The following is a 26,754-nucleotide window of genomic DNA, read 5'->3' as shown; positions in this document are numbered from 1 at the left end:
CCCGTTGACCAATCTACTCCATAGGCCAGTGTTCTTGGAGTAGGCACCTACCTCAATTGTGCTGTCATGAGAATAAAAAGATATACCTGACACAGGCTAAGTGTCCTGTAAATGTCATCATTACTACCTATCCCTATTTAGAACTTCACTAATACCATCTAGAGACAGGGACCTGTCTTACCAGCCCTTTCTTCTACTAACAGAGAACCACCCAGACTGATAATAGATAAAACTCTAGAGAGTTTTCTTTGCCCTATTCCTAAGGAGCATCCTTTAATTAAAAAGGAGTCCCCTGGATCTGTTTCTTGCTTAAACAGTGTTTGGGCAGAAGAGACCCGGGAACATCCCTTCTTTCAGCCTCTAACCACCCTCCAACTTCTTTTCCAGTTACCACCTTCAGAACCATACCAGCCATCCTCGGCCTTCGAGAGCAGCCAACATCATTTTTTGAGCTTAACTTCTTACTGCCGAGGAACCATGAGCTCCCAGATTCGTCAGAATTATTCCAGCGAGGTGGAGGCTGCTGTCAACTGCCTGGTCAACCTGCATCTGAAGGCCTCCTACACCTACCTATCTCTGGGCTTCTATTTAGACTTCCAAAATGTGGTTCTAGAGGACATGAGCCACTTCTTCCGAGAGTTGGCTGAGAAGAAGCAAGAGGGCGCCAAGTGGCTCTTGAAGATGCAAAACCAGCGTGGTGGCAGAGCCCTCTTCCAGGATGTGCAGAAGCCTTCCCAAGATGAGTGGGGTACAACTGAGGATGCCATGAGAGTCGCCGTGGCCTTGGAGAAGAACCTGCATCAGGCCCTTTTGGATCTGCATGCCCTGGGTTCTACCCATGCAGACCCTCATCTCTGTCATTTCCTGCAGAGCCACTTCCTGGATGAGGAGGAGAAACTCATCAAGAAGATGTGCGACCACCTGACCTACTTCCGCAGGCAGGCTGACCCCCAGGCTGGGCTGGGCCTGCATCTCTTAGAAAGGCTCACCCTCGAGCATGACTAGGAGCCTTTGGAGCCCAGAGGCCTTTGAGGGGCCCCTCTTCATCCTCCTATGTCTGGCTTCTGCCTGAGCCTCTCCCTCAAACCAGTAGGCATCCCTTTAACTATCCTGAAGCCTTCTCCCGTGCTTTCGACCAAATGTTAACAATAAAGTTCTTTGCAGCAAAAAAAAAAAATGCTGAGTTATTGATTGCCCATTATATATCAAATACTTATTAATATTTCCATAAAATCATAACACAAAAGGACAAATAGGCTCCAATAATGTCATTCCAAGTTGCAAGCCTATTAAAGAACTGTTCTTGCTACCTGAGACCAGATATCTTGGAAATGGAAACGTGGTAGCATATTCTGGCCACCAGAGGGCAGAGGTAGGCCACATAAGGGAGACAATTCAGCCAACTGGGGCAACCTTAGGAACAGTCACTTATAATTTCTCTGGCATGGTAGAGATTGAGAGGGGAAAGTAATGCAAAAGTAAGACTGAAAACTGTCCTTACCCCTGTACCCACACTTCCACTTCTTCCACAGAGTTGAGATGGAGAAAGGGGAGGACCTTTGGGAAGAGGCTTCACTGCAGGTATGGGGAGGTGGTGGGTGTTAATTATTTCTCAGTGTTGTGCTCTAGTTACAAATTCCACTCCCAATTCTTAGTCTATGAGGTGTTAGCTTCAATTGACTGATGATAAGAATGTGACTCAAAATTCACTTACCATAATCCAGAGGCTGGGCAGTAGTAAAACATGAGTTAGATTTGGGTTTGTAATTCCCACACAGTATGTAATAGAAGTCATGCAACATGAAAACTGGAAGGCTCCTAAAGCCATCTCATCCTTCCCTCTTCACTGATGGAAAGAATGAGTCCCCAAAGGATTAACCTACTCAGGACCATGAGTAAAAAGGGAAAGAATTGGGTTTCTTATGCTTTATGGCTTTCTATAAGGACAGACCCTCTTGTTACAACTGGGAAAAACTAATGATTGAATCACTCTCCAAAGGTAAAAAGATGGTATTTTAAAGCTTACTGGTGACCTAAATGTATTTCTTAATTAGAAGCCCCCCCCCACCTTGCAGTTAAATAATTTAGACACAGAATTATTTTATTAGCATGACAATTTATTAGCAAACAAATGAAATAACACATCTAGATCTCGACACATACAGGATCTTAGTAGTAGACATCAAGAACATACCTTCCAGAAGAAAAGGATCTGCTATTAACCAACTCTCCCTCTCTTGCAATAGGTTGCAATCATCAATAACTCACTCTCATCCCACAGAGAGTTAAGCATGATTTATGTGGGTTAGCATCAAGGCACTTGTTTTAATTTTAAAAGATATATGTGGTATAAAACATGTTCCTAAGTCATTGGCCATGAATAACTGGGGGAAAAAAGGCAGTATACTTTTTTAGTGAATAGATAATACAGAAAATTTGAGTCCATTCATGCGTCATCCTGATACTGTCTTGATTTATATATAAAATCACAGAGGAAAAAAAAAGGTAACATTTCATGTAAATTTGTTCACATTAATTGTTAAGAAATCATAGCAGCATCAGAATTCAAACAGTAATTCCCCAACTGATTTGAATTAAAAGGCAACCGCTGTTTGACCTCAAGTATTATATCTTATTATTTGAGGGATGGGAATGTGGTGGGGGAAGAGAACACCTTAAAATAAGTTTATTAAACCTGCAGTTAAAAATCCTTTCTGGCTTAGGCTGCTTGTCTGTTTGCCAACTAAAAAAACTTTCAGTTAGAAATTTAGTCATTGGCATTTTGTAATAAGATTCTGATTATTTAGCCTTTTTCAGACTCATAATTCAAGTCCAAGAAAGGTTTTATACATGGTTCCAGACTTATGAACATGGTATCTCCTCCAGTAAAGGCATTTGGTGTCCTTCATTATTCCAGTTTTCATTATTAAATATCTCCTTCCTACTTTAAATCGCTAAAAGAAAAAGAAAATGCATCTCAACCCCCCCCATGATTTAGTATAATGCTTATTTAACTTTCCTAACTGTATTTAACATGTTTACTTTAAAGTGCAAAACACTTTAAAAAAACAGTCCTTGTCAGGATAAAAATTGCCTTATATAAATAAATCTCCCCCACTTCCACATCTAAAATCCTCCATTCCTAGTTACTAATATATATTTTTAAAAACCTAAAACATACCTTTAACTTAGAGTATTTCAATAGTATTTCACTTTAATAATAGGCTATGATGAATCAGCTGGTGTATTATTTTGGCCTGTTTCATTATAATTTTCATTCATGTTATTAGCACTCAAATTAATGATTCCATTCATGATTACCAAAACTCTTTATACAAAGAAAAAAGCCAGTTTACTTCAGAGCCTAAAAGCTTTCTAGATCCAATTTCCTCCTTTTGCTATTTTTAAGCCCAGTTTCAAATAAAACATCACTAGAGCAAATAAAAGAAACCATTAGAAGAAAAAAGAAGAGAGAAACATTAAAAAGAGAAAAATTAAATAAGGTCAAATCTTTTCGATTCGTTTTTACCATGTCACTGTGGAATCATTGCCTGAACAGACCCAGGGGCATCTATGCCTCCTTATCTGCCTCAGTTGCCTGCCTCTTGTTCAGACCTCAGTCCAGTCTCAGCTCAGTTCCTTCATAAAACATGTCCAAGTGCCACTGTGCGCCACCCAGTAAAGTTACCGTATAGCCTGCCTTCCTGGTTTTAGCATCAGAGTCCCGGCGCCTGGCACAGGCCCTAGACTCCCGCACAGGTCCTCAGGACGTGTTTGAGGCAGAATCTACATTGATGCAAAAAGAACCTATAGCTCATCTATGGCACTACATAGAGGAAAACAATTCATTAAAAACATTAATAAGGATCACAGACCTTGAATTTGTCATTATTACTCCTACACTCAATTTTAAGTTCCCAAGAAATTCACTATAGCCCTTTTCTCAATTTTATATTAAGATCAGAGCTAACACCCAATGTGTTCTTAAATCACAAATTACTAAGAGAATACACTAAATGCTTAAAGATCACCATTTACCGTGCTGTAAATTCAGCAACAAATTTGGCTTCAATGTCTATTACTGTTTAAAAGCCAAGTTAGACCACCCAAATCCTTTGGTCCTAATTAAAAATGTGTAAAAGTAAGTGTCAACTAGACATCTGTCAATTTTACCAACCACAGGAGGCACAGACAGTACTGCAGTCACTACTAGTGCTTCAGAGTAGGTCAACCTGGGCTTTTGTCCCAACCCTGGCTACTACGTGATCCTCAGCTCTTTCCTTTTTGGTGAATTCGTGCCCCTTTCCTAGAAACAGAACCCAGTTGTTTTGACCTTGCTCTCAAACTAAGGTGTGGCTCCTAATCCTGACCTCCCTAGTGTTGGGTGGGGCTAACCAGGGATTGGATCCTATTCACCTGAGTCCTTGTGTTTTCTCCCTTGGTCAGAGATGGTCTTTTCAATGGTCTGTTCCCTTCACCCCTCTCTTAAATGTTAATCCTTAGTCTCTCTATGCATGGGCACAGTCCAGCCCTCTGAATGGTAACAAATCTAAAGATAAATAAGGTTGCAAAGTTTCAACCATTAAGTGTGTACACAATACATTTCAATAAAATGACCATTTTAAGACAGAATCTTGTACATTTTTCAATAAGCATTGATAAAATGTTTCCTTTCGACACTAAAGTTTGGAGTAAGCAAGATATTTTGTATCAATAAAGTTTGTATTATATTCCCTAATGAACTAAAAGTCCATTTCTAGCTTTGAGCTAGAAAGCAAGTGAAAACATTAGTTTTGCTGGCGAATTATGCTTTGGTTTATTTCTCTAAATATCAGCAAAAAATTGTAAAAGCGTGTACATATAGGCAAACTTCCACCCAGCAGAAAGGGTAAGATACATATTCTAGTGAAATCTTAAGTGTTTTTACAACTGGCTACCTAAAGCAGAATCTCTTGTTTGTTTGGGTGGGGGAGGTACAAACCAGAGCACAATTCAAGAATTTGCTTGTTACATAAAGCTCCAGAACCGTTTATATCCCCGTATAGAGAAAATTATCAGGTAAAGGTCAAATTCTGTTACTCCATTCTTCTAAAAGGTTCTTCAAATTCTTTGGATTGACTCTTTGTTGTCGCTGCACCAGAGTTTGTTAGAGTTGCCTGAAGCATGTACTCTCCTCTCTCATGGCATGATAATGGGTCTGGATTCAAAAGTGGCTTGGAAGAGGAAGACCAGGATTAAAAACAAATGACTGACCAAGATACTATGATTTTACTCTTACCATTCATAAGACTGGATAGAATGGGCAAATATTAGCTAAAAAACCAAACAAACGAAAAAACCCAAAACAAACAAACAGTGGTGAACATTTCTGAAATTCTAGACTTACATTCTAAAAGAATGTCAAAATTCAGGATGCTGTTACATTTAATCATGTAGCCAATCACTTTAAAGACAGATATTCAGCTTTTCTATGGAGAAACTGCTTTAATAACGGAAAGGTATTTTCCATGATGGGCACAGCTCTACCAATGGAAAAGCAAGAGTTGCAGTTTATGGATGCCCTACACTTAGGGTTTCTCATAAATATTTAAATTGTTTATAATGTAGGAGCAGGTTAAAGAATAATTTTGCACTTTTGCAAATATTATTTTGTCTATTTTCAATGGTGTGGCTAAATGTTTCTATCTCACATAAACTAGTCTCCTAGTCCTAATTTTGGAAAACTTATTTGTATGTTTTTTTCTCACCTATCAAGGTACAGATATAGAACCGTAAGTTTTCAATATCAGGCATTCTTGCTTTTCAAAAGCAACTCTTCCTAGAGCCACAACCTGTGATCGGCTGTCATAAATAATTGGGTTGCATGAATGTGATGCTTCTAAATCTCTCGCATAATAGTTTTAGGGGGCCCAAAGAGTTCAAAGCTGTCACTGTCATCAGTATCCATTGTAAATCAATACAGTCCGTGGTAGTAAGCAGTAGCTTTGTTTTCACTAAAACATCTACAAATTAATTATTGATGTTCCTTTGCAAGCTTCTGTGCATTCTTTTCTATTGGTTACAATCATTTTTCTTGCAGAAATAAAGGTGAACAGTAGCTTCTCTTTGAGAAAGACTGTCAATCCCCAACTGACCTTAGCTAAAATGCCATGGGAAGGGGAAAAAAATCACTGCTAAGTAAACAAATGTTAAGGGACCTGCTGTCAAGCATTCCTATTTGCAATCTGCCCTTAATGGTTTGCCTCAAGCTCATTTAAAACACTGTATAGAATCGCAGGGTCCAGCATGCTGCCTTTTATCTGGCAAGCTTGCTGCTGGTAATCAGACATAGCAGTTCAGGACAGATTCCATGAAAAATACACTAAACTACTGAAAGCTACAGCAGAGCTTAATCGGAGAGAAATACTCAGAAACAGGGACAGATACAGATCACAGGAAAGACAGGGACAGATACAGATCACAGGAAAGACAGGGAGGATTCCTATTGTTTTTGCTGATTATGAAGAGCTCTTTGCTTCCCTACTCACCCTAAACAAAAAGACAGGCCTAAAAACATCAAGTGTATTACAAAGAGTGTTCTGTATAATGGGAATTTGCCTGGTAGGATTTCACAAACATGCCCAGCCATCGGACTCCTGATAGGCCTATGCCCATGGTTCCCTGCCTTAATGTGAGGAATGGTGCTTTCCTACTAAAAGCCAGATATCCTACTGCATCTGGGGAGCAAAGAACCGGGTACGGAGAAGCACAAATATGAAAAAACACTTGTGGAGTTATTACCTTGTGCTCCAGAGGCCTCTTGATCTGCTGGCACAAAAGCAGGCACAACATCCTTTCCCTGCCTCCTTTCCACTCTTTCTCCAAAGAGCTGTATAATGTAGGCTCCAGCACATCTCCTGTAAATACCAACTTCACCCCTTTCACTCCTGGAGAAGGAATAGTCCAAAAGCATATCTCCTAAAAGAGGATGGTCATTAAGTTTTAGGGCTACTTCACAGACCAATTCAACAGATATTTAACTGCAAGAATACCTCCTCTCTGCAAGAAAGCTTGAAACCACAATACTTTCCTCTTCTCGATGCTGCCTAACAATAAGCTCTGCGGCACTTGCGTAACCTACAAAGGCCATTAGCTTCGAAGGAAGAGTAATGCCCAGCTAGTAAGTGAAAATTTCAAGTATGCAAGTTGCTACTGGCTGGACATTATTCTTCCTTCCACCTACTCATTCAATTGCTCACTAGATTCAGACCATTGGGAATACATATCCCTTTCTGATTTTGAGATTCTTCTGCAAAAGCTATCGCTTCATGTACACTATAAAAGAGGTTTTCATCTTCCTTTTTGCAATACTCTCCCCGGGCCAGGGAATCCCTCACAGAGGGATTGCATTGAGCCAGCAGGACTTGGATGCCAATGGCTTCATAATCTCTGCGAACTTCTTTCAGTGTATTGATCCCTGCTGTATCTAAAAATTGGATCGCACTGCAGTCAATCACTATGGTGTGGAATTCCAAGGGATCATGGGAAAGTTGCACTGAAACTTCATCCTGGACGCCACTGAGAGTCACTGTTTCCTTTTTGATCTTTCTCTTGGCTGCCTTCTTCTGAGCTGCCTTTACTAAGATTGGGTTGAGAGTTTTTTTGTATAAAGCAGATTTAAAACATTCTTTATTTATGTAGTAGAGAGGGGCTACAAAGCGGAAAATCTTGATGCCTGGCTGAGCCTGAAGGTTTTTGTAAGCAGACATGGATTCAAAAAGGTCAGACTCTTCCACCAAGCCAAGCAACGAACTCTTTGGCTTCTGAGTGCGAAGGATGACACAAAACATAGAAACACAAACCCCGATGAGCAGGCCAATTTCAGTGCTTATCAGGGCGGAGGACAGCATGGTAATAAACCAGATACCTGTATCCATTCTGCTAACCCTCCACATCTTGGGCAGGTCCTTAAATTTACGGAGAGCTCCCCGGAGATTTACAATAGTGATCACACCAAGGACACTTTTCTGAAGAGAATAGAATAAAGGAGCTATTACCAGGAGGACCAACAAAAGAACCAGAGCTGTCACCACACCAGAAAGCTGAGTTTGGCAGCCTGTTGATTCTTTAACCAACGTCTTTGCAAGAGCTGCACTAGTAGTAAAGCAGTGGAAGAAGGAAGGGATGATATTGCAAAAGCCAATGGCGTACATTTCCTGGTTAGCTTTGACCGTGTAGCCGTGCTTCTTGGCAAACATCTCAGAAAGTGATACAGTGATAGCAAAACCAATGATAGAAATAGCTATTGCATCTGTAGCCACACTAGGAATTAAGTTCCAGTCCGGTGCTTTGGGTGGCATAAACCCAGTGGGAATATGTCCAGCGATACTGGTATTGTATTTCTCATTCAGTTTTCCAAAATGAGAGGCTAATGTGGCTGCCACAACAACTATCAGTTCAGTAGGAATCGGTGCCTTAAGCTTGGACTTGAAGTGCTCATTGAGTTCTTTGGTGGGCAAAAGAACCAAAAGGCACAAAATGCTGGTGATAAGATCACAGAGGTTGGTCTTATGGATGTTTCTGAAGATATGTATCCAAGTAGTGACGAGTGAGCCCACGCCATTACTCCGAGGAAGGCTGAGCCCAAGAAGATACTTGGCCTGAGATGTAAGAATAGTGAAGGAGGCACCAGTGACAAATCCACTCAACAAGGCATCTGAGAGGTAGACAGAAACAAAGCCCACTTGAAAGAAGCCCATCGCTACCTGGAAGGAAAGATATGCAAGTATTAAATATAAATGGAAAAGAGTCTTTAAATCCTATATTACCCTGGCTGTTTTTACATAGAGACATACCATCAGAGCATCATAGAATGTCAGAGCTAGAAAGAAATCAATCATATGTCAATCCTCTCATTTTAGAGGCAGGGCTCATTTTACTGACACTCGGAGGGCTACGCACACTAGTACTCATCAGCCCAAATGAAACAAGAACTTAGGATTCCTACCTTCTCAAACTCTTAAAAACAACTCTCTGTACACCCCCACCCTTTCCCTCTCCTCCTCATCCAAGCACCGAATAAAGTGAGCTCCTCTTCCCCTTCCTTTATTGGTTCCAAATGCCCGTAATAGAGATTTAGTGCTGGCACTGACCCCTGGATGCCAAAAGGCAGGGTCATGATGGAAATGGCAGATTAGTGGATTCTATAGGAGACCCAAGAAGAATTTCCTTTCTAATCCTGTCTCCTGGCTGATGATATAAAATAGTGTTCCTCAACTTTTTCCCTCTGCAATAGTCCAAGAGAACTACTATCCTTAGAAATTCTAAAGGAAAAAGGAGGTGGTCATGTATAGCTTGAAAAATTCTTTCATGTGTCCTCTCCCCACCCTCACTCTGTTACCATTCCGGCCTGACCGTTAATGCTGACTCTGCCAGTAATCAACCACGCATAATATCAAGCAAAGCAATGTTCTTGACATATAAAATCAAGGAGTTGTACTAGGTGGTCTGGCATCCCTTTCTGGTCTAAAGTTTCACAACCAAATAATTAAAATCTGGCTGACTAAAAACTGGTTAAGAGGCAGCCTAGGGTTGAGAAAAGAGAAGGAGCCTTATTTTACCTAGAGAGTCAACCTAGGGTTTGAATTTTGGATCTACCCCTCACATATCCTGAACATTCAATAAGTGATAGCTTTGATTATTGTGATACCTAAGATTCCCTACAGATTTGAGATTTCATGCATAGTGATTCCTTTTGCCAGAAACAACCACTCATTCCATTGTTTCTTACCTGATAAACTCCAGCGATAAAAGTTACAGTGCTGCCCACTGTAATTGCATAGCAACTTCTGTCACATATCCTGTCTGATGTCTGGTCTAATGATGTGCTCCCATTCAAAACCATCCCTAAAGACGGGGCACTATGGGCAGTGTCATAGCCAGCTTTGTGTAGTTCTCGGTCAACTACTTCACCAATCATAAGGCACAGTATTCCAAAAATGCCCACAGAGATGTGACGAGAAGTTCCCAATAGGAAATAAATTAGGCTGGCAAAAAAAGATGTGTACAGACCATAGATTGGTTCCTGGCCAGCTAAAAGGGAGTATGCTATGGATTGGGGCACCAATAAGATGCCCACAATCAAGCCGGACATCATATCTCCTAAAACGTTTTTCTTCAGATCATACTTTGGGAGCCATTGCAAGACAGGAAGGAAACCAAAAATCATATTTTTGGCTTTGGTTTGGCTGCACTGGCAACTCTTCTGTAGTGTTTTGGTGACGAATTGTTTGAAGTTAGTATTTGATTTCTCTTGAGGTTCCATGTGGATCCTAGGATAATGTCTGCATTGATTAGTAGCCTTAAATTGCTGGAAGTCATTACTTGATTCCTTTTCAAGCTCCACATGGATCTTAGACGGCAGACTGTACTGGCCATTTCCTTCAACTGAGTCCTTGGGTGAAAGGTCATGTTGCTCTGCACTTTCCGAAGACATTTCTGGAGATAGATGCTTTAGCTTCCTACCCCAGAGAAAATAACAGAGTTAACTGATTAAATAATTCCCAGGACACACCATGTTGACAGCCCTACTTTTCATTCATGGGAGTTAAGAAGAGTTCAGTTTGGGGGTAGGTATTTTATATTCACTTTCCTTAGTTGAGCCTCATTTGTCTTGGTAAGGAAAGAAAAAAGGAAGAACAAGGCAGACCATAAAGAGCCAAGTCAAAGCAAGTAATTCACTGGGTACAGGACATCCCGAGAGTATAAAATCATTCAAGAATTCTTCTCCATCTCTGCCTGGATACCCCTCTAGTTTTTTCTTCAGAAAAGGTATCAGGGTGGCCTGTTTCCTCCTTTCTGTATGCTATCAACTGCCTTCTTTTCAGGTTTTTCACTGCCAGATATACTGTAAAATTGGATCTGGTCCCAAACCTCCAGCTCTACCTACAAGTCTCTGAAACAAAGAAGATGGTCTTTTGGCAGGGGGTGAGGTTTAAATAACGCCCTAATTGTTGAAAATAAAAATAAAGAAGGAAAATCAAGTGAAAGAGGAAAAATAAAGGCTTTTGGAAAAAGAAAGAAACCAGGGCAGAATGCATTTAACCCTTTGAGTGCCAATGTCGCTGTGAGCAATGCTGACAAATTTTCCAAAAGTGCCAGCGTCGCTCCCAGCAACTCTTTTTTCGATGGCTATAAATGTAAATAACAATGGAATAATTCATATTTTATGTTTTGCTCTCTTTTTTTGTACTTCAGGTTATATATTAATATAACCTTTTCTCATATTGATCCAAATTTTGAATTGCACATGGCACACAAAGGGTTAAGCCTCTGAACAACACTCCTTTGCTTGGTAGGAAAGAGGGGAGAGAAGTTGGTAAGAGATTTCTGAAAAAAACAAATGTCAAGAGCATGGGGTGCACTGATGGGACCAATGTCTGATATGTGTTCTGGTAAGTTTTGGTCTATTCTACTTTCTTCTAGTATAGAAGTCACATCTGCCATGTTCATGCAAATAAAGATTCGCTTTACTATTCTAAGTGCACACTATGAACAGAGGTGTGCTGTTGCCCTGTACTTCCACTTGGAGGGTAACCAAGTGATCCTGCATCACTGGGTCCTAAACTACAGAACTAGCACCCTAAGACTGTCCACTAATAACTTCAGGGAAATGAAGCAGGTTAAATTAACCAAAAGGAAAGAAGAGACAACAACAACAAAAATCTTGTAATAAGAGGAAAAGAGGAGGAAAAAGCAACAGGCTCTCAAAGGAACAGGCTGTTTACCAAATACTTCGCCAAACCATGTCTTGGTGCTAGCTGCTTGCTTAATTTAGCCCGGCCATCCACCTCTCTCTGCCTGTCAAGATCCTAATCATTTTTAAAACCCAGTTAAAATGCAGCCTTGTACAGAAAGCCCTGACCAAGCTCTCCCAGTGCAAATGAATCACTGCACCCTTCATGTCCCACAGCAGTTTACACCTCCATTATAGTACTGACCGCACTCTTGTATTTGTGAAGTGGGAGTCTCTCCAGCTCCTGGAGGAAAGGACATCTTGTTCATCAGTATAATCACCCATGAATGTCATATATTAACTCTAAGGTGGCAGGCTTGCAAAATGTTTGAATGAATGAAAGAATAAATGAATAACCACATTTATGACTATAGTCAGAGAGAGAGAAAATATAGTTGGAATTGACAGAAAAATAGGCCCTTGTGAAGCTCTATGAACCTAACAGTACCAAGATGTCAAAATCCAGGACCCATGAGCCATTTAAGATGTTGCACATGATGTAGAAAAGTAACCCACATTAATTTTGTTTAGGATGAAGGGTCATCCCACTAAACAAGAGTAAAATAGTAGTTACTTTGATGGTCTTATTAAGCAGATGAGGAAAAAGTGAATAGACTTAGATGGACACTTACCCTGAGCAAGTCAATCAGATTGGTGGATACACACAGTAGGTCTTCATTCCTCAGTGCAACCAATCTGTACCTCTCTCATCACTTCCCACTTTCAGACCAGCCTTTTCTGAGTGCACTTCTCATGTCCTGTCATTCTGTTCTGAAACAGCTCTTAGTGATTTCTGGGCCAAAAGGCTTTTCCAAACCTAAGATATGTAAAAGAAGAATAAGAAAAGCTAAAGCAATCCACATCTTGCCCTATATGGCTGCTACCTGGGAAGAAAAACATAAAAAATTAATACTAGAAAGTTCAACAGAGTGATGGAAACTGTAGGAAAGAATTAAATTGAAATGCTAAAAGTGAAAAACACTGTAAGAGTGATGAGTAATGCCTTCGACAGATTCTTCAGTAAACATGACAGAGCCAAAGAAAGAATCAACAAAATTGAAGCTAGATCGATAGGAATTGTCTAAATGGGAGCAGTAAGAGAAAAACAACATTTTTAAAAATCAATAATAATAATGTAAAAGAACATGTAAGAGCTGCGGTACATATTAACAATGTAATATAAGCATATTAGAATCTCAAAAGGAGGAGAATGAGCAGAAAAAATATTTGAAGACAAAATGGCCAAGAATCTTCCAAAATTAATGACAGACACCAAACTATACATCCAAGAATACCAGAGAATACGAGAAAGGTCAAGTAAATAAATAAATAAATAAACCCCCACACTTAGACATTTTGTATTCAAGCTATTAAAAACAAAAGACAAAGATAAAATCCTAAAGACAGCCAAAGGGAAAAAAAAAAAAAACACTTTACATACACAGGAACAAATATAAGAATATAAACAGACTTTTTATTGGAAACCATACAACCTAGAAGATAGCTTTATCAGAGAACTATAACTATCAGTCCAGAATCCCATACCCAGAAAAAAATATCTTTTAAAAGATGGAGAAATAAAAACTTACCCAAACAAACACTAAGAGGACTTAATGCCAGCAGACCAGCATTATTATATAAACATATACCAAACAGAAGAAAATCAGTTTTACACAGTATACAACACAAATGGAACACAGGAAGATAAAATAAAATCCATGTTTTATCAAAAACAATTTTTTAATTGTTCTAAAAGGTAACTTTCAGGGTCGCTGGTTCAATTTCCACTCAGGGTACATTCCTGGGTTGTGGGTCAAGTTCCCAGTTGGGGGCCTGTAAGAGGCAACCACACATTTATGTCTCTCTCCTCTTTCTCCCTCCCTGCCCCTCTCCAAAAATAAATAAATAAAATATTTTAAAAAATAAAATAAAAGATAACTTTCAAAGCAAAAATAGGAATGAATTTTGTTTATACCTTACAAAATAAAATGTATGAAAATCATAGCATGAAAAACGGGAGGGGAAATTGGGAATTGTAAGGACTTAGATTAAATGTGCAATGATGTAGTATTATTTGAAAGTAGGCTCTGATTAGTTAAAGCTGTATGTTGTAAACCCAAGGGTAACCATTCAATTTTTTAAAGGCATATATAATGTCAACTGTTTTTTATCTATAATTACATAGATAAAATGGAATCTAAAAATTCTCAATTAACCCTAGAAAAAGCAGAAAAAGAGGGAAAGAAAAAGAGAGAGAGAGACCAAAACCAGATGGAACAAATTGAAAACAGCTAGCAAGATGGTAGGGTTTAATCCAAACATATAAATAATCACATTAAATATGAATGGTTTTAACATTCCAATTAAAAGACAGAGGACTCTCAGACTGGATAAAAAATTAAGACCCAACTATATGCTGTGTATAAGAAGTCCATTATAAACATATACATAGATTATAAAGTGAAAGGACTTTCCAATTTAATAATTTATTTAGCTTATAAGTGACTCAACCAGGTAATAAACTCCAGCTTGTAGGACTCTAAGAACAGCTCTTTGTTGAGCATGGTACTTACTATTCCTACCACTAGTTTTCTCTAACTTCAGGCACTTTAGACCTTAGCTACCCTACATGACCTAGGTTCACCTATATGCTACCCCAAATAATCTAGCATCAATATCGACAAACTTACACCTAGCTCTTTCTCTGTAACTCATGGTCACGGTCCTTTTCCGTCTCTATCTCTCAAAAACATAGATATTCTCTCACAAACAGTCCTAGAAGTGGAACTGACTCTGCCATCAGTCTCAATCCAAAAACGGTCTATAGTCTCCTTACCTATCCTACTCACCCCCTAAAATTGTCCTCAAAACTAATTTATTACCTTTTCAAACCTATTTTAAAAACTCAAAACAATATAAAACTACATTAAAAATTATCTTAAACTAAATGGTAGGCATGCCCTCCATACAAATTAAGCTCATTGAGAGCAAGCTCCATTCCAGTTCATCTTTAAAAGTGTCCACGCTATGCTTTCCAAAATAGGGACTCAAATTTTCACTAAACACATAACTCAAATACAGAAAAAGGTGGATGCAAAGCAATACAGATTTTCAAGTGGAAATATCTACTTTAGAACATAACAAATGTTTCAAGTAATTTTTTGTACAAAAATACTCTCACTTCCCCAAGCTTGTTCCTGCTTTCAATTATAGTATTCACTAATTGCTAATGAAAATTAAGAAATCAATGTTTACCCTTAGAATACAGTCTACAGCCAGACTTCCATCTTAAGAAGGTTGGAATACAAACTGTATATTTTATGAAGTTCAATAAAACAGGATTCTACTGTATCATCTAGGATAATCTCCCCCTCTATTAACATCAATAATTGAGAGTGGACTAACTCAAGAAGAAAACATTTGAATCTTCCACATTACCCTGCAGTAATGGGAGGAAAAAACCAACAAAATATTTGAAAAATACATTTACATATTAAAGTATAATGGCAGTTTAGGCAACACTACAGAAGAGACATTTCTGTATTTTCTTCAGTTAGGCACATGACTAAGGGTGGGTCTTATCCAGGCGACTGAACAGCAGCACTGGTACAATTTCCCATGTGAATTACTGACAGTCCAAAAGCCTGATGGGGTCAGCCAACTTCTATCTGAAAATGTGCAGATATAAGTGAAACAATGCCTACTTCTGATAAGTAATTACAGCATATAATTGTACCTAATAGTTTTACAATTTGTAAAACTGAAATACCTTTTCAGAGGCGAATGATGAAGTCTGCCTCTGAAACACAATGGTCTCCCATTCATGCGTTGCTCGAGTTGCACATGTATGCTACAACCTCACTGCTAAATAAAACCGAGGCTGCCAACTACTAGGACAATAGCATCTAAGCAGGGGAGCAATCTGCAAAGAGCTCTAATAGCTTAGAACGCTTTCCGGGAAAGAACATCTCAACTGGGCTCTGAACTCTGGGCCAGAGTTGGAAAGATAAGGACTTGCAAAATCAATTAGGGAGAAGAAAACACAAACAGCAACAGTTCCGAGGTTGGAGGAGAAGCGTCAGAGATGAGAATGGCATGTTCAAAGTGCCAACGCACATGGGAGATTAGCGGAGAGGGAGCTACCTGGGGGAGATTCCGAAGGGCCTTGTCTGGCAGGCTGAGAAAAGCAGACGTTAATCTGCAGGTGGTGCACAGGCTCTGAAGGTTTTTGAGAAAAATCATTTCCTATAGCAATCATTTGATAAACAATTCTGTATTTTCTTATTACATCTTCTGGTGCTTAAAGGAAATGCGCAAATCTCAGGTGGATTCTGAGGTGGACCACACGATGGGAAGGACGGGGGATGGGAATGCGGAGGACGAAACGGAAAGGTAGGAGAGGACAAAAAGTTGGGCTTTAGGCTCCACAGATTTGAGATTGCTGTAAGATGTCCAAATGCGGACCAGGGGGCTGAAACTCCTCAGCCGTCCTTCCCCAGCGGATTCCATGTAACTATTTAGCACTTAAGTCTACGTGAGAACACTAGAGTATACGCTGAAGTGAATATACAGGTGAAGTTTCAAGTAAATATAAGGAAGACTAAGAACTCGTCCCTATTTTCTTTTATCACAAATTATTAGCAATGTTCATTTGTCTGTGATGCAAAAAGAACCACCATAAGGCTTGTATTGGTACTACAAGCACTATGACATACTGATTCTAATATAAAGCCCATTATCAGACAAAATGATAAAATACCCAAGAAGAAAATAACCATGTATAATCATGATCAAAGAATTAAATAGTTCTTTCCACAGTAATTTGCTGCTTTCAAAAAGATTTCATATACACTTCCCATTTGCCTCCTCAATAAATCTGAGAACAGCGTATGAATTCCTGTCTTTAATATGAGAAAAGTCAGTTTAGTCACTCGCTCAACTGGTAGAACCAGGTTCCCAAAACCCACCTTCCAATTTCCAAGCTTAACTCTGTTTCTAAAATACCACATGGCCCCCAAACTTGTCTCCTTGCTTAGAAGGCTCAGGAGACAGTTCAAAGCAATGCTCTGTGGCCAAGTGCTCAAACCATTTCTGAGTTAATAATTTTAATTAGTGAACGGAACAAATGGCTTGAAGCACGTCTGGTAAAAGAATTAAGAATGAAATTACTTTCAGCTTTCATACTATACTCACGCATTGGTAGTGCTTGCATTTTCTTTTTCTATTAGGAGTGATGATGTAAAATGTACACCTGTAGCTACATTTTGGTTAGAATCATTTGTATCCCAGACAACAGTCAAACAGGCCAAGCAGGCTCTTGCCTCCTCTACTTCTGTTGCCTCTCAAATGCTGCCTTTATCAGTTCCCTCCTAAACCTGATACATAATACAGCACTACGGCCACCACCACGCCTCCCTTGAGCTCACCCCTGCCTTGCACTCCTGTCTCCTCTACTTTGCTTTACTTTTCTCCCTGACCCTCTCACCATCTCCTACCATGAATTTACTTTTTTGTTAATTGCCTGTCTTTCCCACAAGAGTAGTAACTTGCTCTGTTTTATTCACAACTGTATCAATACCCTCACATAAATTCTTAGCAAGTATTGTTGAGTGAATGGATAAATAATAGTTTATAAGAGCTATGTGTTAATGAAAAAGGAGTCAGCCCTCTTCCTCCACCCACCCGCCCCCCCCCCCCCAAAAAAAAACCAGGCTTGTGTCAAGAAATTACACAGTTTGGCAAGCATCTGCCTGGGGGTTTGTGCACACTGAAAGTTATGTCAATGCTCAAAAATCACCCCTAATAAATCTTATCTACCTCTCAGCAGAGCCCCAAGTGTGTCATTTCTAGATCCTCCTGAGGGAGGCAGCACATTATATATAGTACATACAATGATATTAAACCAGAGATCTATTAAAATGTAGGTTCTCGGGCAAGTCTAGGGACATGATCTAAGACTTTGACCCTGGATCATTCTGAGCCAGTGAGCTGAAGGCCAAACTTGGAGAAATATTGGGTATGATGCGGAGTCAGACAGATCCCAGCCATACTGTTCAACAGCTGTATGGCACTGGGTAAAAAACTTAATTTTCTCAGCATCCATGTCTCACCTGTAAAATGGAGGTAGCATCACTTAACTTGCAGCGTTGTTGTAAAGCTAACACAAGTAAAGTACTTAGCACAGTGTCTGACATACAGCATCTGCTCAATAAAAAATAGCTAATGGTCTCTGTCCCTTGAGAATCCTGAAGGGAAAAAAAGGGGAGGGGGCTCATTTCTTTCCAACAGGTTTGGTTCTCCATTTCTCATTGACTTAATTTTCGAAAACCAGATCTTCTCCTTAGCCCAATAGTGGATATCAATTAGTCCCAGACTTCACATAAAGAGCCCTAGGGACAAGGGTGGCGAGGGGCGCTCGGGCACACAACCACACACGCGTGCGCGCGGACACACACACGACTAGGTACCAGAAAGGGAGTTTAAGTCCTGAATGCTTCTGACTCACCGCAGTCCTCAGTCTGTGCAAGGAAAGGGTCAGTCTGATATTCTATGAGCTTGGGAGTACAAGTCCTAGCTCTGCAAATGACTTGCTGTGTAATTCTAGGCAAGGTCCTGGTCCTCTCTGTGTCTTTCCAGTGTCTTCATCTATCCAGGGAAAGAATTTCAACTTAAGTCTATGAATTTCCAAGGCCCTGATTTGTACTTAACCAGGTGTGTGGCTTTTAAAAACCAAGATATCAAGTCCTCTCTGGGGTCCAGGCTTCAGTTTCCCCATCAGTGCTGGAGAGCGGAGAAGGCAGTGATGAAAGCTCATTCTCTTGGGTCCTCCTCCCAGATATCTGGGTCCAAAGGGCAACACTTATCTGCGAGGTGCGGGGGCACTCGGTGTGATGTGGGGCTAGAGGGCAAAGGAGCGGGGCCGGGATGACAGAGTGGGGGAGTGGGGCTTTGACACTTCGCCCTGCCTCCGTCTCTGCCTACCCAGGAAATAAACCCGATCACTGCCCAGTCGCGACGCCCACGGCGACCGTTGGTCCGGGCTTCCTCCCAGCACGCCTGGGACACAGGCCAGGACGACCCTAAAAGCTGACCGCGTGGAAGCTGGCATCGCTCCCTCCCCCGCTCTCGCGTCCCCTCCCTAATTCTCACCTGGGCCACCCCGCGCGTTGAGACCCCGCGCAGCGTCCTCTGCCGTGCGGAGGTGAGGACACACGACCGCGTGGGCAGAGGCAGCCCGGTCCGGAGCCGGCCTCCCTTTTACCAGCTCGTCCCCTTCCCCGCCCATCTCCCGGCCCCCGAGGAGGCGGAGTCCGGCCGGCTGGGACGTTGGGGCGCGGGGACCAGGTGCCGCAGGAAGTGTGCGGAAAGCCAACTCTGAGCAAACGCCCGAGTCGTGGCAGTCACGTGGCACAGCGGGAGAGAGACGCGGCCCCCAGCCAATGACACGGCGGGACTGGACGGGGTGCCGTCCCTGGCCGCTTTCCTCCTCGCGATTGGCTGTTCTGGGAAGAAAGAGCCACGCGTCCCGGATTCTCGGGTAGGTCCCGCCCCAGCTTCGCGAGGCGGTGAATCATCTAAGTGGGCGTTCATGGGAGGTCCACCGTAACCCCGAGAGTGTAGCGAGGAAAAGGCGTCCAGAACGACACGGAAGCGTCCTGCCTCGGGCTGTGAAGTGCTCTGCGTTTGCTGCGGACGTCGTCTTTACCGCTGACTCCTTGGGACCCGGTTCCTTCCCACCCCCCTTTGCTGATGGGGAAATAGAGACCCTGAAAGGAAAAAGCCAGTTAGACGGTTAGAGGCTCTTATCCGGGTGTGATTTCTTCTCCATCGAAGGGCCCAGGAGCCAGAGGCTCTTTAAAATGTAAATTAAAATGTAAAAATAAATATAAAATGTCGTTCCAATCCTTTAAAACCCTTCAGTGGCTTTCCTTGACATTTACATTGTAGATAAACCAAAATCGTCCCTATGCCTTCAAGGCGCTGAACGCTCCAGACAATGACGCCTTCCTCCCCGCCTGGAGTCCCCACCCTCACCGCGGCCCAACCACCCAGGCCTCCGCCAGGGACCTGACTTTCGCTTACCTGGTTTCATCTTGTGTCTCAGGTCTCAGCCTCAAGGCCTGCCCTCTCAGCGATGCATTCCCTGCCAATCACATCTTCTTATGCCTTCTTGATTGAATTACCAGGCAGAACTGTCGGTTCTCTGATATTTTATTATTTTCTTTATGAGAACTGAAATTCAAAGACCAAAGTTTATTGGTAGTTTTTTCCCAACTCTTCATGAATAGACAGATATGACTGTACCTAACAATAATTCGAGGCAAATCTGACAATTAGCCAGGAGACTAGAGAATGACTTCGATGCTTTTAAAAATATAGTTAAGAACAGAGATCTCTTTCGATGTTTAGTCAAGACTGCACTGGAGCATCGGCCTGCGAACCAAGTCTCGCTGGTTCGATTCCCAGTCAGGGCACATGACTAGGTTGCACGTCAGGTCCCCAGTTGGGGCGCCAATGAGAGGCAACTACACAGTGATGTTTCTCCCCCTCTCTTTCTCCTTTCCCCTCTCTCGAAAAATAAATAAATAAATAAACAAACAAATAAATTATATTTTTTAAAAAAGACTGCACTGGAGCGTAATTTTTTTCCTTGGAAGAATCTATATATTTCCCCAGTGCACCTGCTTTTAAAACTTAAAAATAGATATGGCATTCTAAATTTGGGGCCCAAAACATGTCCTAGACTTCATTCTGGTGTTGAGTACATGTTAAGTTGCTTATTCTCCTTGTTCAAAACCTGTAGAGGCCCACGAGGTAGTAATGGAAGACTTGTGAAGGAAGCAAAATGGTTGACTTCCTTTCCTTCCATTTCCAGTGAACCTCTTCACAGTCATTTAAGGAACTCCTTTTGCTATCTAGAGATGATCCTCAAGTTTCTGTCACCCACCAGATTCAGAGCTTGCAGAGTCACAAGCCATTTCAGGGAACCAAAACACCTGGGTTCTACTCCTGACTCTATTACCTCTTATGGCTGGAGACAATCACTTCACCTCAATGGGCATCAAAGTTCTCACCTTTTAAAGGGTACTTAATGGCCTGTCCCCAGAGTACAGGAGAGGGTCAAGTAAGGCAATAGATGTCAAGTGTTTTGTCAACTCATAGGCTATAAGACAAGCAGATTGGCAACAGCTGCCCATTTCTATTTATTTATCGATGCACAGACTCTTCACATTTATTATATTTTTTAATTTTCACAGCAACTTTTTACAAAAGGAGATGGCATATTATGATTCTTCCTTGATAGGTGAGGAAATGAGACTCAGAGATGTTAGGTGACTTGCCCTTGGCCCCATAGTTAATAAGTGATAATAACCTGGTTTTAACCCAGTTACATCTGACCACAAAGCCCTCTCTTAACCACTACACTCACTGTGTTAGTCAAATGTAAGAATCCACCACCATGTTTACATGGGATAGACACCAATAAAGACTGACTCAGTTTTATAACAGTTATCATTTTCTTTCTCTTATCCCATATGTTTTAATTTATATTACAGATGAGGAAACTGAGGCTCAGAATATTAAATTACTTAACAAGATCATGCAACTGACAAGTAATGGATTCTGAGGTGGCCTTTTGAACTGGCAGTGGTCAGATGCCAAAAGGCAAGAACATGTGTCAGTGACCCAGTGCAAGGGGATGGTTCTAGAGAGGAAGATTTAGGTCAGGCTTTGGAGCCTCTCTCCCTTCCAGTTCAGAATCCCAGGTTGCTATTTAATGCCATGGTCCCCACATATTCCCATGGACACATCCCTGGGGTCTCATGGACCTGAACTCTGGTCTGCCATTCCTACCTTACCTTGGTCAATGCCTCAGTTCTCTGCAATGGGAATCTAAGAGGTGAAACAGATAACCAAATCCCTGCTAATGGAGAGCTGGCTAATAATCTGCTTTTCCCTGATAACAGCAGGTCAGCAGCCCAGCCAGTCAGAACCCAGATCTCTTCACCCCTCCCATCTAAGCCTGGGCATTTGTCCTCCTGTTAATCTCAGATTAACAGAGGTGACTGGCAGCCGGAGGCACACATGTGAATAGCCATTACTCTGTCCCAAATGGCTTCCTAAAGAGTAACTAATGATATAGTAAGCGGGTGTGTACGGGCCAGCAAATAAGTCATTTCAGGTCACCCACTATTCCCAGGAAGGACAGGTCACTTCCTCTGAGGCCCCAGAATAGTGGGCCCCAAACTGACTCCCATTTTTGAGTGGGTTATTCCTAATTTGCTATTCTTATTCATTCTCACTGCTATAGGTATTTTGCTTTTAACAAAAATTTTATTGTTCTTGGGAATAGGTAATGTGCAAGTAGAATAAACAAATTTTAAAAATCAGGGTTTACAATGAAAAGTAAGTCTCCCTCCCACACTTCCCATTCTTACCCCAGTGTCCCTTTCTGGCAACAAACTCACACATTTCCTATGCTTCCTTCCAGGTTATTCTATACCAGCAATTTTCTATTCTGGCTGCTCATCAGAATCTCTTGGAGAACTTTTCAAAGATAACAATGTTCAGGGCCCATCCCCAGATATTATGATTGAATTGGATAAAGTAGGATCAGGCATTGACTCTTCTTAAAGCCTCCCCTCCCAGGAGATTCTAATAAACACCTGTGGTTGGCAAGCCAGTGATCTATGCATATACAAATATATATATATATATATATATACACACACACACACATATATATATTTAAAACAATTTGACACACAATATATATTATTCTACACTTAAAAAATTAACATTATACCTTAAAGATTGTTCCATATCAGTACATACAGATACCTGGCTATCTATTGCTGAGTAACAAATCATTCCAAAACTTTGTGGCTTATAACATCAATAATCATTTTGTTATTTCTTGTGGTTTCTATGGGTCAGGAATGTGGTAAAAGCTTGACAGGTGGTGTATCATGGAGCTGTAGTCAGATAGTGGCTGGAGTTGGGACAGGGAGTGGGTGACGAAGCAGCTGAAGGCCATCTGGCATCTCATGTCGTCTTAGGGCTTCTCCTGTGTTTCTCTGTGTGGGCCAGTTTGGGCTTCCTCGCACCACGGAAGTTTCAGGGCTGTTTGCACATAAATGACAGCTACAGGTTTCAAGAGCCAGCATTTCTACAAACGAAGAGGACGCTGTACAGCCTTTTATGATCCAGCCTCAGAAATAACGTAACCTCACTCCTATTGCACTTCGTTTGTTGAAAGTTATTAAAGCTTGCTTGATTTCAAGGGGAGGGCAATGACCCCAAGCCTCAGTGGGTGAAGTGTCAAAGCCAATTGTAAGAACGTGTGGGGTGGGAAATAGCATCATAGCCATGGTATTCTATTGTTTGGGCACACAGTCATTTATTTAAACATTTATGTAAATTTGTATTGTTTCCTTTTTTTAATATTACAAATAGTGCTTTGAACAATTATAGGTATTTTTTTCTGTCCCCTCTCCCCCATCCCCCAGAAAGGGCCTGGTCCTTCTAGATCTCTTGCTTCTCAGGGCTACTGTGTGGCAGGGCAAGAAGCAACCATTCTCAGGCTCAAAAAGAGATCCCGTCCTGCTTTGGACCTTTAAGGGAAATTAGACTAAATTGTCTTGGAGGGAAAAGGATGGAGAGCCATGTAGTCAGGGGGAAAGGAGATTTTTTTGAGAGCCTCCCCAAGACTGAGATGGGGGCCTATGCTTTGCAAGATCCATGAGTGGCAAGTATCTGGGCCTGTCCCTGTCCTGGGAGGCTGGAGCCATAGCAATGTCCCCTGATCCCAGGTAAAGAGCAGAACTGTTAGCCTTTTAGGGTCCACATCAGCTTGGCCAAGGGCCACATTCATGGTAGCAGTGTGGACTGAAGGCAAGAGGGCTTTTCCTCTGCTGGACTGAATTAGACCAAGAAGTGTTCTCTTGGCCCTGGGGTGAAGCAGCAGTCACTGTGATTATTAGGATTGAATATCCTGCCAGCACTGTGGGATGGGGGCTTGGAACATACAAAATTTGATTTGGAGAAAGAAAAGAAATGTGACTCTTATATCTGGGGTGGAGCAGAATTCACTCTTGCCACAAATATTTAGGTACAGCAAATGAGCTTTATTTGACATTTCATGGTGACAACAATCCCCAGCATCTCAGATTTGTTCTTTCAGGGAGATGTGCTAGGTGTGGGGAAGAGGGTCATTCAAAATGGAACATGATCTTTGCATTAAAACATTGACTCTCCCATTACTTTTTAACTTAAACTCTTATATTTTTTAATAGCCAGGACAACTTCTTAAAGAATTAGTAGGTAAATTGTTTTGTCTTTCTGGACAGTTTTTCTTTTAAATTAAGACTATAAGAATATAATCAAGCAAGTGTGTAAAGATTTAACAACACAAATGCTTATTAAGAATATTAAAAGATTAGAAATGGCCTAAATAACTAACAATTGAAAGATGTTAAGTAAATTATGCTACAGCCACACAGCAGAAATCTATAAGACCATTAATCACATAGTAAAACAAATATTTATTGTACATAAAGATGTTTATTGCACATGTATTGATTGATAAACAAAATATATATTGCACAATCACAGTTTTGTTTTTAAAATTATATTTATATGATTGGGAAAGAAGGCTGTAATCAAAATGTTTCTCTGGGTAGTAACCATTCCTTTTCTTTACCCAAATTTTCTCAGTTTTCTCCAACACAAAGATCAATTACTTTCTAAAGAGAAAAATAAAAGTTTTGGTTAAAAAAAAATAGGAAAACAGATATATTTGCACTACTTCTGCTTTTTACCTAATGTCACTGCCTCATACTCAGCTTACAATATCATCATTAATGGCTACATTTATTGAGAACTGTCTATCAACCAAGTTCAATCCATATACTGTCTCTAATCCTCGCAATGGCTCTCTAAAGTAAGTATCATTGTTATCTGCAATTTACAAATGAGAAAACTGAGACCAGAGATTAAGTAATTTGCCCAAGGTCAAAATTTGTAAATTACAGGCAAGGATCTGAACTCAGCTCATCCAATTCTAAAGCCCGAGTATACCCTTATACCTGTTGACTTTCTACTCATAAAGCCATGAAGCTTGTTTTAGAACCTAATTTTATCTGACTTTTCAGAATTCCCCCAAAGTTCCTAACTGCTTTTGAGTTACAGACCCCTTTCAAAATTGGAGCTTTTGAAAAATGCACAGAAGGTTAAAATGCACAAAAAGACCAATTTTTACATAGCTCATTCATTGACTTAGGTTACCCTCAGGGTAAAACAAAGAAAACTTCACAAACTAGTCAAGCTCCAGGGACAGACCCAACAGGAAACTCAAGTAACTGAATAAAGTCACTAAGTCAACAGGTGGCTCTACAATTAGGAACTGCTATCAACTCTAGGTGAAGGATAAAAACAAATGAAATATTGGAATGCACCAAGGCAGCATAAAATGAAGGTAGAGACCAACCAGGCTGTTCCAGCCATTTCAAGGGCTAGCTGATGGGGCCAGAGGACATGGGGTTTGGAGAACCAGGAGGGGAAAGGCCTCTGATTGGGAAATGGAGGCTAAATCAACATTTAATGCCAGTAAAATGTCCTGAAGGGTGGCACTCAGTGCCAAGTTTCCTACTGGGCACCAATGACACACAGATTACCCAGGCTTGCGCCACCGATTCTCATGCCTCCCTACTTAAGTCAGCCAAGTGTCTTTCATACTCTTCTTGCTTCTTCATTTACTTCCTTTTCTCCATTCTCTCAACCTCCGTCCCAGGCTAGTTCCCCGTATCTCTGGGAAGATTGCAACAGCTCCCTTACTAACTTGTTATCCCAGATTTATCTTCTTATTTAAATACTGATGTCTGAATGCTCTTTGCCTTGTCCTCCACTTACATACCTTTAATGACAGGGAGCTCTCTATCTTTAGGGTAATCCAGTTAGTCTTTGATAGTTATGAAAACAAATAATGATTGGATAACTCCTATTAAATTGGACAGTATGAAATTGCCATTTGTGTAGGGCAAAAATAATCTAATAGGGGCAATTTCATGTTGTTCGACTTAATAGGCACTGGGTGCATAGCTTTGCACTATACACAGTGCAATATACAATATGTTATCTCGTTTACTATCCACAGTAGCCATGCCAGGCACTGGCTGTGACCAGCCCTGAGCTACCTGTTTGGAGCTATAAAGTGATCCACAGTTTTTGGTTGCCTCTGCTGGGCCTGGGTGCACATGGGAGGGGCCAAGCTGCATGCCAAGTCTGGCTTCCATCAGCACTGAGCCCGGGGCAGGTCAGGAAAAGGCCCAATGACACCCCCAAGTTCCACCTCTGTCTGCCAGCAGCCTGTCAGTTTCAGTCACTGAAAGGGCCTCTGGCAGTTTGAGAGTTGTGTGAGGTTAAGTTCTCAGTGAGTCACCAGGTAGAAGTGAGTGCTGTTTACCAGGATGATAGAGATTCAAAGTATGTGCCAGTGCTGAGTCTGAGGCCACTCAGCAAAAGTCTCAGAGTACACCAAGGCTAACCTCCGCTGGGGGCCCGTGAACCTTTTTGGTGGGGTGGGGTGGTCTCAGGAAGGCATCGAGGGGGGGCCAGGAAAGTTTATCAGGATAAAACAGACCAAGATTTGGCTGTGTAAAGAGAAGGCTCTCTGTGTGTCTCTGCTACCCCTCCTGAGTGCATTGTGGGCTCAGGCTGGACTTGTCTGCAGGATGTGACCTCAGCAGGGTGGGGCCACAGGGAGGCGAGAAGTAGGGCTAGTACATTCCCCCAGGCTGATGTCATCTGGACCCAGGAAAGATGACATCTGTGGATGTTGTGGGAGAGGGGCTCAGCCTAGGGACCTTGGTGGCTGTCTCTCCAGACCTCTCACTGAAGCCACACCACCTATATGGCTTCAGTGTGCTCTGAAGTTCAGAGTCTTACAATCACCTCTGGACCCAGCAATTCCACTCCGGGGT

General features: G+C 41.3%; 1 protein-coding gene and 1 pseudogene across 1 annotated transcript; one reads left to right on the top strand and one right to left on the bottom strand.

Annotated features, from left to right (window-relative positions):
- Positions 1–390: 390 nt before the first annotated feature.
- LOC150000855 (ferritin light chain pseudogene) lies at positions 391–1,141 on the top strand (annotated as a pseudogene).
- Positions 1,142–5,148: 4,007 nt separating this feature from the next.
- SLC26A2 (solute carrier family 26 member 2) lies at positions 5,149–19,156 on the bottom strand. The gene is made up of 4 exons (XM_090288396.1): positions 18,923–19,156; positions 12,406–12,590; positions 9,770–10,499; positions 5,149–8,744 (listed from the first exon to the last, which is right to left on the bottom strand). Exons 3-4 carry the CDS (start codon positions 10,472–10,474, stop codon positions 7,227–7,229), a joined length of 2,223 nt encoding a protein of 740 aa, XP_090144522.1. The 5' UTR covers positions 10,475–10,499; positions 12,406–12,590; positions 18,923–19,156; the 3' UTR covers positions 5,149–7,226.
- Positions 19,157–26,754: the final 7,598 nt, after the last annotated feature.

The sequence above is a fragment of the Furipterus horrens genome, unplaced genomic scaffold, assembly GCF_987537825.1.
Source record: "Furipterus horrens unplaced genomic scaffold, mFurHor1.1.pri manual_scaffold_10, whole genome shotgun sequence".
Classification (NCBI taxonomy): domain Eukaryota; kingdom Metazoa; phylum Chordata; class Mammalia; order Chiroptera; family Furipteridae; genus Furipterus; species Furipterus horrens.
This window is presented reverse-complemented; position numbering and strand designations above follow the sequence as displayed.

Coding starts and splice junctions, on each gene's coding strand:
- SLC26A2 (XM_090288396.1), bottom strand. CDS start 10,474: ATGTCTTCGGAAAGTGCAGAGCAACATGACCTTTCACCCAAGGACTCA. Junction 8,745..9,769: donor TTATCGCTGGAGTTTATCAG/GTAAGAAACAAT, acceptor CTTTCCTTCCAG/GTAGCGATGGGCTTCTTTCA.